Here is a 13,884-nt window from a genome sequence, read left to right as displayed (position 1 = left end):
GGTTCACTTTTACATTGAGGCTGAAAATTTTAAATAAATTATTATGTATTTGTTTTGGATATATAACTTTATAGTTGATTGTGCTAGTCAGATTTTTAATGCGTGAAGTCAGTGCTGAGGATTAGTTTTGTTGCAGTGATTTATTATTTGTTTTGTCATAGCCTGAGGGGCACTAACTGAAGACTGTTATTCCCTAGCAGCTGTACAAACATACGCTAAAAAAGATGGTTCCTAGTCTATCTGCTCCTCAATTATTAGTTCCTTCTGAGTGAGCATTGTTGATTGTCATTCTGTTCCATAGCTGATGTGTTTCTTTTGTATTACCCACCATTTTGGCAATGTCACTCTTGAGGGGTCAAAAAAGAAATTCTGCAGTTCCAATTCCGTAAAATTAACTGAGTCAATATTCTCAGAGACCCCTTCTTTCTGAAATATTCCTAGATTTAAGAAGCAATGTTTTAGTCATTTTTGGCCATAGTTGTGTTCTGAACTGTATTCTCAATGCATGTAATCTATTTTTTTTTTCCTTCCTTCCTCAACCTTGATTCCTAATCCAGGGAACATTCAAATTCAAGGCAGAAAGTGATCTCTTCCTTGCCGAACATCACAAATCATTGCTGTATGATGGCAAACTATCCAGTGCTATTGCTTTTATGTACAATCCAAGAGCTACAGATGCACAGCTGTGTCTGGAGTCATCACCTAAGGATAATCCTTCTATTTTTGTTCATTCACCACATGCCCTCATGCTGCAGGTATATCAACATTTTCATAGATTTGGAGGGTACAAAAGATTTGTTTGAAAACCTAAATATCAAGTTTCATAAGGATTTGGACAAGATAGGGAGCTGCTGATGGCTCCGATTCTTTGGGTTGTCCCCACTACTACCTCCCTTGTTTTTTCAGTTAATGTGGATGCACAGGAATCATAAGGAAAAAAAAACAAAAAAGAAAAAAAAACAAAAAAGAAAAGAAAAAACTTTGATAAAAGTTACAACCTTAGAAAATGTCAGTATTACAAAGACTGTGTTAGCTTTTCAAAAAAATCCTTCTTCCTCACTTCTGACGTACATTCACTCCCCTACAGATATTACCCAACTCCAGTCCATTGCTCTGTTGATATATGATAGCCTTTTCTTCCCTATGCTTTGAGCACCTTAATCTTTTGACTTGTCAGAAGATTTTCATGTGTTCTAGAGATTCTGTGTTACTAAAGGCTTGGTTTAGAGTTTGCAAGCCAACTCCTGTATATTCATCTGAGGATCCTCACTGTAGACTGAATCTAAACCTACTGCTGGTCAGCCAGACAGAGCATTTAGTGTGGCTGTAGCAGCCAGTTTGTACTTCTTGCTGTTTCTTTTTATTTGGTCACAAAACAATTTTAATATTGAAGAAATCTCCGACTATTTCTAACCAACTTTTTAACAGTTTCTGAAGGGTATTTCAATATTTCTTAATTTTTCTTTGTCAGGATGTGAAAGCGGTCTTAACGCATTCTATCCAAAGTGCCCTGCACTCCATCGGAGGAGTGCAGGTACTTTTCCCTCTCTTTGCACAGTTAGACTATAGGCAATATTCATCAGACCACATTGACACAACTGTTTGGTGAGTGCATGTACTTATGTTATTCTGTTCTTTGTTTCTTTTCAAGTAAAGGAAATTACTTCTTGCTTTATTAAGTGGTGTAGTAATTTAAATTCTCTTATGCAACAATGAATTATGTCTAACAACAGAAAGGTGGCCATGGTACAGGCAGGACCTCTAAATGAAGTGTTTATTTGTACCAAATTTTCTGTGAAAGTTCACACAGAATTAAAATGTACATATATTTTTTACCTCACAATTTTTTGTGTAATGGAATTGCAAACAATTCTCTTGAGCTTATTCTTGTCATCGAGAAAATCCAATGGGGAAGGCTTCAAGAGAAACTCCAGGAAGGACGACTTTTTCAGCTCCATGAAGTCATTCCTTGGAATTTCTTCTTTCTTTTTTTTTTTTTTTAACTTTCAGACATTTTGGAAGATAGAGCTTTAAATGTCAAAACCTATATTAATTTAAAACTGTCATGCTTTTTTCCTCTGCTACTCAGTGTTAGTATCAGACTTTTCCTCTGATTTCAGCTCTGTTTCAACCTAATCCAACTTCTGAACATCCAGGCACAGACACTGGTGGAGCTCCTAAGTTAAAGAGTACTATTGACAGCGAAGGGATTGCTTTTTAGAATCCTGGTGCCATTTGATCTGTTTCATTGCAATTGTAGTTTCGTGACTGTTTAAAGAAGGGGTGGTCATGATGTTCCTTCAGCCCATTTGTATGTTCCTGGCCTCTGTTGAGCTGGCTCAGAATTGGGCATCTATGTGATAAATCAGGGATTTGATTCAGTTGCAAACTGGCCCAACAACAGAGGGATTTTCAGCTGGCTGAGGTCTTGATTCACAGACACTGGTACTATGACACAAGGGAGGGGCATGAACATTCCCACTGGCAGCAAGACAGTGTTGAATTAGCTTGAACCAATAGTAGAGGTACATCTAGAAAAATATTTCCAAAACCTACTCATCTGAAAGCAGTTGGAAGTGGAATGGCATTTGTTACTGATCTTGCAGAAGTTTGTAAGTGAAATATGAGGGAGGGAGAAGTACAGGCTTAACTGTTGCCTTTCTGCAAGAACATATTTTTAGAAGAATTTTCCTATTGTGTGGTTATCTCAGATTCCAGAATTTCTAGTTAGGAATGCATTAGTTAAAACCAAGAAGCTAGAGTTTCCAAAATTTAATCTTAAAAATTCTGATCTGAGAATTTATATAATACATTAAATGTATCTCTGGGCTGTGTTTATGCTGCTAATGCAATTCAAGTGTTAATTAGTAAATACTTTCTGTCCCATTGTAACCTTTTGGAACATTTTTCTTTACTAAAATTTATTATTATTTTTCAGTTCCACTTTACTGGCTTTCATCATGGAGTTGTTGAAGAACTCCATTGCTATGCAAGAACAGATGCTTGCCTGCAAGGGCTTCCTTGTGATAGGATACAGCCTGGAAAAGGTAAAGCAAATCTTTCTTGATGCCTTACATGAATGTTGAATTTTTTTGAGAGAAATACTTTTTCTAGGCTACTGCATGGCTCTTGCTTAAGCAGATCTTCTTTTACAGTCTTCCAAAGCCCATGTTACCAGAGCTGTACTAGAACTTTGCCTTGCCTTTTCAAAATACCTGAGCAACTTACCCAATGGGGTGCCCTTACTGAAGCAGCTGTGTGATCATGTTCTCCTTAATCCTGCAATATGGATTCATATCCCAGCAAAGGTAAAATTGCTTACTCCTGTGAATAATTTGTCTTATGATGTGCTGATTTGTCAGTGTCAAGACTAAACCTGGGCTCCAAGAATTATAGATCCTGGCTCCACAGCAGAAATCATACAAGAATTTTTTCAGACTTCTCTTTCTGCATGTAGCTGTCAAGTTTTGCAGACTCCCAAGATTTTCAGGGAGTTTGGAAACCTGCAGCATTCTGAAGAGCAGAGTTGGGAGTGACTTCTGGAGTCTCTGACCTAGTCGGAATTCTAGATTGAGAAGGCATTTGGGGTGAGTTAGTTGGCAAAAACCCAGCAATTTCAAAGAGAAATCATTGTGGGGGTCAGATTTAAAATCTTCATTTAAGTTGACATATTCCCTTCAGAAGAGTGGTGGTGTCTGTGGTGTGTGTGGGGTTTTTAAATTATTATTATTTTTTTTAACCATATTTTTTATCCCCTCCGTAAGGGTTTGGTTTGCATTTCAAAAACTGAGAAAGCACTGACAATGCTACTGTTGAAGCAATCACAACACATTTGTTTGGTACAACTAAATTAAATTATTAAGAATTATTTTAGTTATTATTAGAAGAAAACGGGAAAGAAGACATGTAAATATTTAAGTGTATAATGCTTAAGCCTATAATAAACATGCACCTTTCTATACTAAAGAGATTCTTCCTGCATGATCCTTTTCTGAACAGAGAGGTTGGACTAGATGGTGTCCAGACGTGCCTTCTAATCTCAGCTGTATCTGTGATGGTGTGAATACCATGCTTTCATGCTCCTATGAACGTGGACCAGCTTAAAAAAAACCCTACAGCATTCTATAGTTTTAGAAATAGAATTAATTTTTTCATCAGTTTGCTAAGGTTTTAAGAGCTTTGTGACTGAGTCAAGCAGAGAAAATCTATTTCTTTAAGAAATTTTAATAGGTGAAATTTAAGAATGCAATTGTCTGATGTGCTGCAATTTTATTGTCTTGATTTTTGATCTCCTGATTGGGTGTTGTAGTTTCAGCTGATCCTGTACACTTACCTGTCTACTGAGTTCATTGGCACTGTAAATATATATGGTGCCATCCGGCGAGTTGGGACGGTTCTTTTGGTCATGCATACCCTAAAGTATTATTACTGGGTGGTGAATCCTCAGGATCGCAGTGGTATAACTCCCAAGGGCATAGGTAGGTATTCATTTCTACTCTCGCAAGCTGATGTTTGTTTCAAAAAAATGTATGTAATGTATAGAATAGAACTGTAAATATTCTAGGAAAAGTATTATTTTAATGGAGTGGGCTGACTGTGACAATTCTAGCAGTGTTCTTTTGTCCATATTCTTGACAGCTCTTTTTCAGAACGTAATGGAAGCTTTTTTTAGAAGTCATATCCTCTGTCACCAAAGACCTGCACGAATTAATATTAGATAGAACTGATCAGAGAAATGGTAGAATTTTCAAAGTGTAGAGCTGTGCCTGGGAATATTGCCTCTCTGTGGAGCTTGTTCAAGTACTGGACAGTTTTTAAGTACTTGTATCTATTGATAATAGCAATATAGCTGAAAACAGGCATACTGAGTCTATCTGACTGGTATAGGGATGGAAATTTGTTGGAAAATTGCTTAATAAGCATACTTAATCCAGACAGCAAACTCATGGTGAAAGAAGTTATAAAAAATTTAGAACAAGTGTTTAGTACTTGTCATTGACAGGGAACACAGAACAAGAACTCTGATCCTAAGAAAAAAGCAAAGAGAATAGCTACTTAATTGGGAAATCTGGTATTATAAAAGGAACTGGGAGAAGTGAGGTGTGTACCAGCATAACATAAACACGTGCAGATGGAACTGGCACAGATAAGGGAATTAATGCTTTTTGGAAGAATGACTTTAGAACTCTCCTAATTGTTATCCTGTATTTCATGGGGTTGGGCACACAGCCCTTGGCAGAGAGAGGATAACTTGTATCTTTATTCTCTCCTATACTGAGGAAAGTCTCTAGAATTTGAGAGAGAAGCAGGTGATGAAAGAGAGCTAGATGTACTGGGAGTGAATGCTTCTTAGATGCGTCCAACTTACAGCCACCAAAATGACCAAACCTTCCTGTTACGGAGTTGCAGAGATTGTTTTGTAGTGTTTTGCATCCTGTAAGGAGCAAAGCATGTGTGTTTTCTCCCTTCTTTTTAGTGAAGTCATGGGTTTACTCAGCTAGTTTCTGAAGCAATTGATTGAGCTCGAGGCAACTGTATGTGTAGGATAGTCTTACTAATACAGTTTAATGGCTTATTTTAACTAGATTGGTCTGTATTGAAAATAACTTCTTAAACCAAATACACCTGTGGGCCTATACTGCATAAAACCAGACTCGTATGATCACTTGCATTTGCTGGTTGATTTGCTTTTCACTGATGATTAAGATCATAAGAACTGTGAACCTATGAGCAAATATAAAACCTATCCCTAGAAATGTATTTACAACAGTTCACTTGCTTTCTGTGTGAAAGCTTTTACTTGGCTTTGACATTTGCTTGCGCTTGTTTTTTTAACCCTGCCCCTCCTGGGAACTGCTCAGTGTTTTTAACTACTCAGAGTATTTAAAATGTTTCAGTGGAAGTCTGTTTTACACAGGAATGGCAAGTCCTTTTGACTTTGTGTTAACAAATTAAGTCTTTGGCTTTCAAGGTAATCTTTATATATAGCATTGCAAGATTGACTTTTGTTGTGCATATAGCCAGTGTGTAATAACGGCTTGCAGTTCTTCCTTAAAAATTTGAAATCCAGAAATCCTGACATAAAGTTCTTAGACCAGAGTTATCCCTTGCATGAAGTTAGTTCACTGCAAGCAAGTGGCAAAGTTGTGAAGAGAATTTAGAGGGCTTTAGAAAACCCAATTTAATAAATGCCTTAGTAGCACCTCACTGTTGGGTCATTTTGTGAAAGAATAGTGACAAAAATGCATTACTATTTTGTAGTCTGAAGTGGAGGAAATATAACTTCACTTAGAATTGTGCGCTCTTCACCCAGAAAACGCCTTTTTTCTTTATGTGAAAAATGCATGCTATGCTAATAACAACTGTTAATTTGCATTTCTTATATCAATAATATTTTTCTTCTTTTGTAGACGGGCCACGGCCTACTCAAAAAGAAGTTTTATCTCTGCGAGCATTCTTGTTAATGTTCGTTAAACAGCTAGTGATGAAGGTAGGATAGCTTCAGATTATGATAGGATATCTAAGTTTCCTTCCCTAAAGAAATGTACTTTAATGTAGCATTTCTTTCCAAGTATGTTGAATTTTATAAACAAATAAGTAAATAGAAATACCACGTAAGGTGCATCTTTTTGTTGCTCTTGCCACAGAAAGCAATACTAAAGATGCATTTTTCTCTCTTTTAAGCTGTTTTTATCAAAAGTGGAGCTGTTAAATCCTTAACTTAGACATGTTTACTACTGGGGAAATAAGTATTTGATTCCATATTTTGTTTTTGAGAAGAACAGTATCACCTGCATCAGAAAAAGTGATTAAAGACTGAAGAGCAACATGTGACATTATGTGCTGTGAGCCAGTGAGACAGAGGAGGATGAGAAACACTAAAATAAGTTTCACAACTGTTTGTTAGACATTAGAGGAATATTGAAATTCAGTATTTCTACTGCTTGTAGACTCTTCTTAAACCTTTCCTATTGTAAACTTTGATCTCTCTTCTTTCCCTTCTGTAGACTGTCTTTTTTTTGTTTGAATGTAGCTCCCTTTCCCCCTCTTCCTCGCTGTTGCTAAGGGACCAGTATGTTCTCTGTGCTCCCACCCTTGGCCCCAGCACTATGGAGGAATAACTCAGGAAAGTTCTGCTCTTGACTCTCATACTCTTTCTTTAAATATACTGTTCTGCGACTGAAGTATCAGGGACAATTTAACTATCAAGCTCTAAAAGACTTGCATTAAATGTTAGCTTCATTTTTATGTATTTTTAAAAAATTTCTTATCAGGCAGTTGTAACTTGGACAGTTTTCGATAGAGTTTTGCAAGGACAGTAAAAAGGATGTCCATCATAACAGGTTGATTCTTCTGCAAACTTTCTGTTTGTATACAGTGGTGCAAAATCTTTTTGAGAAACAAGAGACTTGCTTTAAAAAATAAAAGCCCTAGAAATAAAGAAGCCTGCTTTTCCATTCCCCCATTTTGCTCTTAGAAACTGTTGGTTTTTATTTTGTCACCAAATAGAGCTCAAGGCATAGATGCCTGACATAGATGCCATAAATTATTTAAATTTCTGCAAAGTTGATAGCAACCGAAAATAGGATTCTGTAGTGGAAAATAAGAAGTGAACTTAGCTATAAGCATAGCTAACAGGCTTATAATTAAACATCCAGGTCTACTTTTGAATGCTTTTTGCCAACTTTAGTTCTTCTCTTACTAGGAAGCTCTCAGATCAAATTATCTCTTTCAATTAACGTGTGTTACTCTAACAATTTTATGTACTATATTACTATCTAGCCTATTTTTATGCCTGTATTGGAGTCATGTTGACGCACTTTTACAACCTACAATGGATATTTTTGGGGCAGGCAAAAAGCTGCCTTCTATCCATGAAGCTATTATAATACCAAGGGAAAAAAGAATTGTCTTGTAGGACTTCCTCTGTATATAACCATGGCTTGTAATAATGCTCTTTTGGGAACACTACTTTTGTACTTGAAAGATGACAGTTAAAACCTGTTTGTTTTTAAAGGACTATGGAATAAAAGAAGATGAATTGCAGGCTATCCTCAATTACCTGCTCACTATACATGAGGTAATTTTTAATTTGAGGGGTATGTCGGGGGACAGAGGTGCTACTGCTGTTTGTGACCACCAAATATTTGAATATTTTCAACTGCTGCCTTCTTTATGCCACAAGGTGGCTCTGTAGAGGAAGCAGCAAACATTGTCCAACTCCTTAGTGTAGTGTGCTGAATTGCCAATATTCTTGCAGTGATTTAAGCACTATGTTCAATGTTAGATTGAAGTTCATTAAGCCACTAAGTCAAAATGGTTTCTTGTGTTGTTCTGCAAACTGATTTACCAAGCAGAAAAACAGATGGTGAGCCTGACTTAAAAAAAAAAAAAAAAAAAAGACAAAACCTTGTTTTATGCTGCCTAAGTAATATTTTTTGTTTTATTTTTCTCTCCTTTTTATTTTGCTTCTTAAATAAAGCAATAAAATTGAAAACATGCATTAAAAATAAAGATGCATGTTAATGGCATCTAAGAGAAGCATATAAACTTAATTGGGAGAAAATGTTGGTTACCACTGATGCATCTGCATCTTCATATTTTAGCACCAGGAAAAGGCACTTTATGCCAGATGCAACATCAAAGACAAGGGAAATGGGGACATAAATCTAACTGCTCTCATCTCTGTAAGGGTGCTTGAAATGGGTAAAATAAGGAATTAATTGAACTTCAAGCAGTATGGATTATTTTCTTTCTTTGTTTACACCTATATTTTTCTTTTGTTCTCTGTGCTGGTTACTGCTACTTGGTAGTACCATGGTCAAGCAATTTAAGTCATTCTACTTTATATGGAGATGTAAAAAAAAAAAAAAAAAAAAAGACTATTGGTAATATATAAGCAGAAGCTTTTTATAGCCTTCAGATGAGGAGGTAATATTTTAACTATCTTAGCGTGGTTTGTATTTTGGAAAGTGGTGGGGTTTATTTGTTTATTCTTTTAAATAAGCTTTCATTTAAATACCACAAAGCTTGAATTACCCATTTTAAATATTGCCTGTGGCAGGTGGTGGTATTTTTTTTTTTCCTGGGATGGACATTTGTTAGAGATTTTGCATTAAACACCACCGTGTGACCCAGAAAATGTGCAGCAGTTTATTTCTAGCTCCTGTGCAGTAAAAGAGGGGGAAATACACATGCAAACAGATGAGCATGTGTGTGGAAGAAAATAGCACAGTCCAATAGTCCATTCCCTGTCAAAGAGTTACATCCTGGATACAGATGTATCACACTTACTCTAAAAAAGAAAGTGTTTCTTTGGTAATATTTTCTCCTGCGCTTGCCTTCCAGATCTGTAGCTCTTTTGATCTGGCCTAATTGATTTGGTCCTTGGTTTACTATTACTCTCCAGATAATTTTGAAATATTTCATAGTCATTCTTTTAACCAAAACAATGTTCTAGTGTACATGCATTTTTAATTCAAATTTGTAACTTTTATTCAACAGGATGACAATCTAATGGATGTCTTGCAGTTGCTTGTTGCTCTGATGTCAGAGCATCCCAGTTCTATGATCCCTGCTTTTGATCAGAGGAATGGATTACAGTAAGTTTGAATTTCGCAAGTGGGCAAAAGGAAATAGTATTTTGACCATACTGTTGCTTGCTGGTATTCCCATGAAATCTGAAAGGTCCTCATCAGTGTATGTGTTGTGATCTTAGACTCCTCATCTTGGGAGACTTTTGTGTCCAGATGTTTTTTTGACAAGAGGTGATGTTGGATTTATTATCACTGAGGTTTTTTTTTTAATGTTTCCAAGCTGTCAGTCACGCTTAAACATGTACTGATCAATCTGAGTTAGTCCATACATTGATGTTAAGTCTTCATTTACTAGCACTCAGTCTTTAGCCTCCCCTTCCTACCTGTGTTTCAGAACTGAAAGTGGACTGACAAAAATGGGTTCTGATTTCTTCTGATCTTTGTTAGTTTGCTTTCCCTTTTTTTTTTTTGTTTTTTTAACATCTAAAGCATTATGGGACTTTTGCAGATAAGAATGCTTTTGTTTAAATTTAGCACTTTATGGTATGAATTGCTCACAATCTGTTTTATTCTCAACAAACTGAGAAATATTGTTTAACACCATTGTGAGAGAAAAGTAGAGAGAGTAGCAAATTCTAGTAACAGTAAAAACACAAAAGATGATCTGCTAGAAAAAGACTGAGTTATGAGACTGATTTTATGTCATGGCTCTCAGAGGGTGGTCACATTAATGAACTTTTCTAATTTAAAATGAATCTGCCTGGACATAGTGGGAGAAAAATTGGAACAGGCAAACAAATGTTAAGAACTGTTCCTAGAAGAGTATGTGGAGTTGTAATTCTTTTGCTGTGTAAAGGCAGAGTCTCATTTCATACATTTTGTTGCACCTATTGGTTAACCCCTATTTATACATATATTTTTTCAGTTGCCCTTTCTCAAGAGACAACATTCAGGCACATTCATAATTGTTTTCTCCCCTTCTAGTGCTAGGCTGCTTTTTGGTTTTGGTTTTTTACCCATTCTCTTCAGCTTTAACTTCGTTTGTATGGTAATGTATTATGCTATGGGAAACTAATAAAAACTCCAAATCATAAAGTATTTGAATGTCATGTTGGGTCTCCAATGCAATATGTATGTTTTTTTGTTTAACAACTGGCAGTAGACATTTTCTTATTTTATTAGCTATTGTATGGGCAAGTCAGCATGAATAGTGAGTCCACAGTGAGAAATCCCTTTTTTTTTTTCCTGTCTTATTGGTTACATTGCTTGCTCCTGTATCCAGTCACATAACAGATTGTTATGTCGTGTATGCTTATTGATACATTTACTTTTTCCAATTAAAACACCATGTTCTTGAAATTTAAAAACAATTTTACAAAGCTTTATAAATAGGTGGTGTCTTTTAATAATGAAGATCTTAAAAGCAACTAATCTACTGAAGAAATAATATGTGTAAGGATATAATTTTTCCTATGCAATTAGTTGACTCTTGTACTGTTTTGTTAAGACAAGCAGGGAGATGGATCATATGGCTTGGATGAATATTGTATGGTGGGCTTGCACGTTCATTTGATTCTATAGTTGCTGTGGCCGCAGCTTTCTCCAGGATAAGTTATTCGTCATAGATAACTAGTTTTTAATCACTTCTGGCATTTCAGTGAAGTTCTAGTATAGAACTAGATTTTGTCTTAGTTTAGGTGTCCTGGGTAATATTTTTAGGTATGTAAAAGTAAAGGAATAGATAACTGGTGAGGAGTGCTCAGCATGTATAGATAAGACCTATAAACTTGAATAAGTCCTTTGGACTCTTGATAACTGGCTGATCTAAAATGCAGTATTGTAACATCATATATTTTTGAAAACACTCTAGAATCTTTCTTTTTTCCCCCCAATAAAGTGATACAAATTTCCTCAAAAAATCACCCAGAAAATAGTCACGATAAAGGCTGAGTAAAACGCCGTGCCTTCTGTTCCAGTATAATTTCAAGGAGCATTAGGAAATTAATCTTTTTTTCAGAGAGAGCTTAGTAGTCTCTGTAGGTATAAGCCAAAGAATATTTCACAAATTGAAAGATCTGTCCAATACCATGAACTGTAGCCCAACTAAAATCAGATAGTGACATGTTGAAAAGTACTTTAGTGTCTAAAAAGAACAATGAATGAAATTAGGTGTGACTGGTAAATACATGTAGATGTCTTATGTTTTTATGGGAGATTTACAAGGATCAAACACTACTGCATTTGTTATTCTGCACATTATCGGAAGACCAATATTAGAATTTTTCACTGTGTAAATAAATCTGATTTAATAAAAGATTAAGCTTTATTTAGTAAAAGTAGCTGATTCTAATAAGATCCTAATAAGACTTTAGTAGCACCTAAACATGGCCGAACATGTGGTTAGCAGGTACTGCAAATAAACGTTTGAGAAGTTAAGGTAAAATACTGGTCTGATTTCTTTTTTTGGGGGGCAGTGGAAGGCATAGATACGTGTAATGAGATCTGTGCAGTATTACAGTAATGTCATATATATATATAACCTTATATGTATATAAGGTCACTGGACACTTCCCACCGTAAGACTGTACTTCCAATTGTTTATTAATTTACCAAACTTTCATCAGTTCTATTGGCACTTTCCTCGCTATGTTTATTACACTCTCATTGTGCAACAGTGCACACAGGTGTCAAATATTAGTGCTAGTAATAAATCCTGCTCCATACATGGCTCTTCCTATCCAGCCACACTTATACTAAAACAATTGCTTGCTTAGTTTTCTGGATAAAACATCAGCTTAAGACAGTTCTCAAGATAGGAATTCCAGCAGCCTTTCACAGTGTATGTATGTTTTATGTATTTCTATTTGGGAGATATTTAAATTTGATTTAAAATCTCTAAATGTAATGAAATCACAAGTATTGTGCAGTTAACAGAAATGTCGTGCTGTTTTTTGTAGTCATTCTTTTAAATTAGGCCTGGATAAATTAGTGCCTGCAGTGCACTGCATTTAGTTTGTCATTCCAAAAGCTGCTGTGTATTTCAACTATTTCAGGAAGCTTTGTGTTTTCTCCACTTAGGGTCGTCTACAAGCTTTTAGCATCAAAAAGTGAAGGCATCAGGGTGCAAGCTCTAAAAGTGATGGGATATTTCTTAAAGCATCTCTCTCCAAAGTAAGTACCCACAAAAAAGAAGACAAAAAGGTAGGTTGTGACACATACATGCAGTCAGTAAATACTTCACTGAACAGGAGCTACCAAAAAGGCCAACAGCATCCTGGCTTGTATCTCCAATAGTGTGGCCAGCAGGACTAGAGAAGTGATTGTGCCACTGTACTCAGCTCTGGTGAGGCCCACCTTGAATACTTTGTTCAGTTTTGAGCCCCTCATCATAAGAAGGACATTGAAGTACTAGAGAGAGTGCAGAGGAGGGCAACGAAGCTGGTGAGGGGCCTGGAGCACAAGTCTGATGAGGAGCGGCTGAGGGAACTGGGGCTGTTCAGCCTGAAGAAAAGGAGGCTGAGGGGAGACATTGTCACTGTCTACAACTACCTGAAAGGAGGTTGTAGCATGGAGGGTGTTAGTCTCTTTTCCTGAGTAGCAATTGATAGGACAAGAGGAAATGGCCTCAAGTTGCTCCAGGGGAGGTTTAGATTGGATATTAGGAAAAAATTCTTCATGGAAAGGGTTGTCAGACATTGGAGTCACCATCCCTGGAGGTGTTTAAAAGGCGTTTAGACGAGGTTCTTAGGGACATGGTTTAGTGCTAGAGTTAAGTTGGGTTGTGGTTGGACTCGATGATCCTGAGGGTCTCTTCCAACTGAAATGATTCTACTATTCAAGTATCCTTCAATCTGTCATTAATGTATTTCTGGTGTGGTGGAATTGTTATTGGCAACTAGTGTCCAGGCATTATCATTTTCTTACCAAGTTCATTTAATACTTACTTGCAGTATGGCTGCCTGCTTTTTAAAGTGCTCTTTTTCTGTAGTTCCACTGAAATCAGTAGCAAGAGTTAGGCTGGTGAGAGTGAGCCCCATGTTACTTACTGAGAACTAGATTTAAGATGTCTCAAGTTGACTGCAATAGTTGATAACTATCGAGATTGCTGACCATGGTTAAAATGTATTTTTGAGAGAAATGAGGACAAAGTTACTCTTGTATATTCTTGTTTATAAAGAAATCCCTAAGGATGTGTTCTAGCTGTTTGGGCCCATGGATGTGTAGACCACGTTTATGGAAACAAGTTAGCTGTCTTTTGTCTGTCTTCAGGGAATGACTTGTCCTTTCAGGATTTGAATCCTTGCCCCTTTTTCTTAACCAAAAGTGAAAGGCGTAAGGAACAAAAAAG

General features: G+C 36.3%; 1 protein-coding gene across 3 annotated transcripts in view; it reads left to right on the top strand.

Moving 5' to 3' along the window:
* LRBA (LPS responsive beige-like anchor protein) overlaps nucleotides 1–13,884 on the top strand; it is a 412,983-nt gene that overhangs the window by 47,203 nt on the left and 351,896 nt on the right. For all 3 annotated transcript variants that reach the window (XM_065634945.1, XM_065634947.1, XM_065634944.1), the window contains exons 10-18: nucleotides 558–755; nucleotides 1,472–1,605; nucleotides 2,939–3,047; nucleotides 3,156–3,308; nucleotides 4,310–4,478; nucleotides 6,411–6,490; nucleotides 8,018–8,080; nucleotides 9,505–9,602; nucleotides 12,615–12,707. In XM_065634945.1, coding sequence (XP_065491017.1) covers nucleotides 558–755; nucleotides 1,472–1,605; nucleotides 2,939–3,047; nucleotides 3,156–3,308; nucleotides 4,310–4,478; nucleotides 6,411–6,490; nucleotides 8,018–8,080; nucleotides 9,505–9,602; nucleotides 12,615–12,707 — 1,097 coding nt within the window. The remainder of the gene's footprint in view (nucleotides 1–557; nucleotides 756–1,471; nucleotides 1,606–2,938; nucleotides 3,048–3,155; nucleotides 3,309–4,309; nucleotides 4,479–6,410; nucleotides 6,491–8,017; nucleotides 8,081–9,504; nucleotides 9,603–12,614; nucleotides 12,708–13,884) is intronic.

The sequence above is a fragment of the Caloenas nicobarica genome, chromosome 4 (assembly GCF_036013445.1).
Source record: "Caloenas nicobarica isolate bCalNic1 chromosome 4, bCalNic1.hap1, whole genome shotgun sequence".
NCBI classification, from domain to species: domain Eukaryota; kingdom Metazoa; phylum Chordata; class Aves; order Columbiformes; family Columbidae; genus Caloenas; species Caloenas nicobarica.
This window is presented reverse-complemented; position numbering and strand designations above follow the sequence as displayed.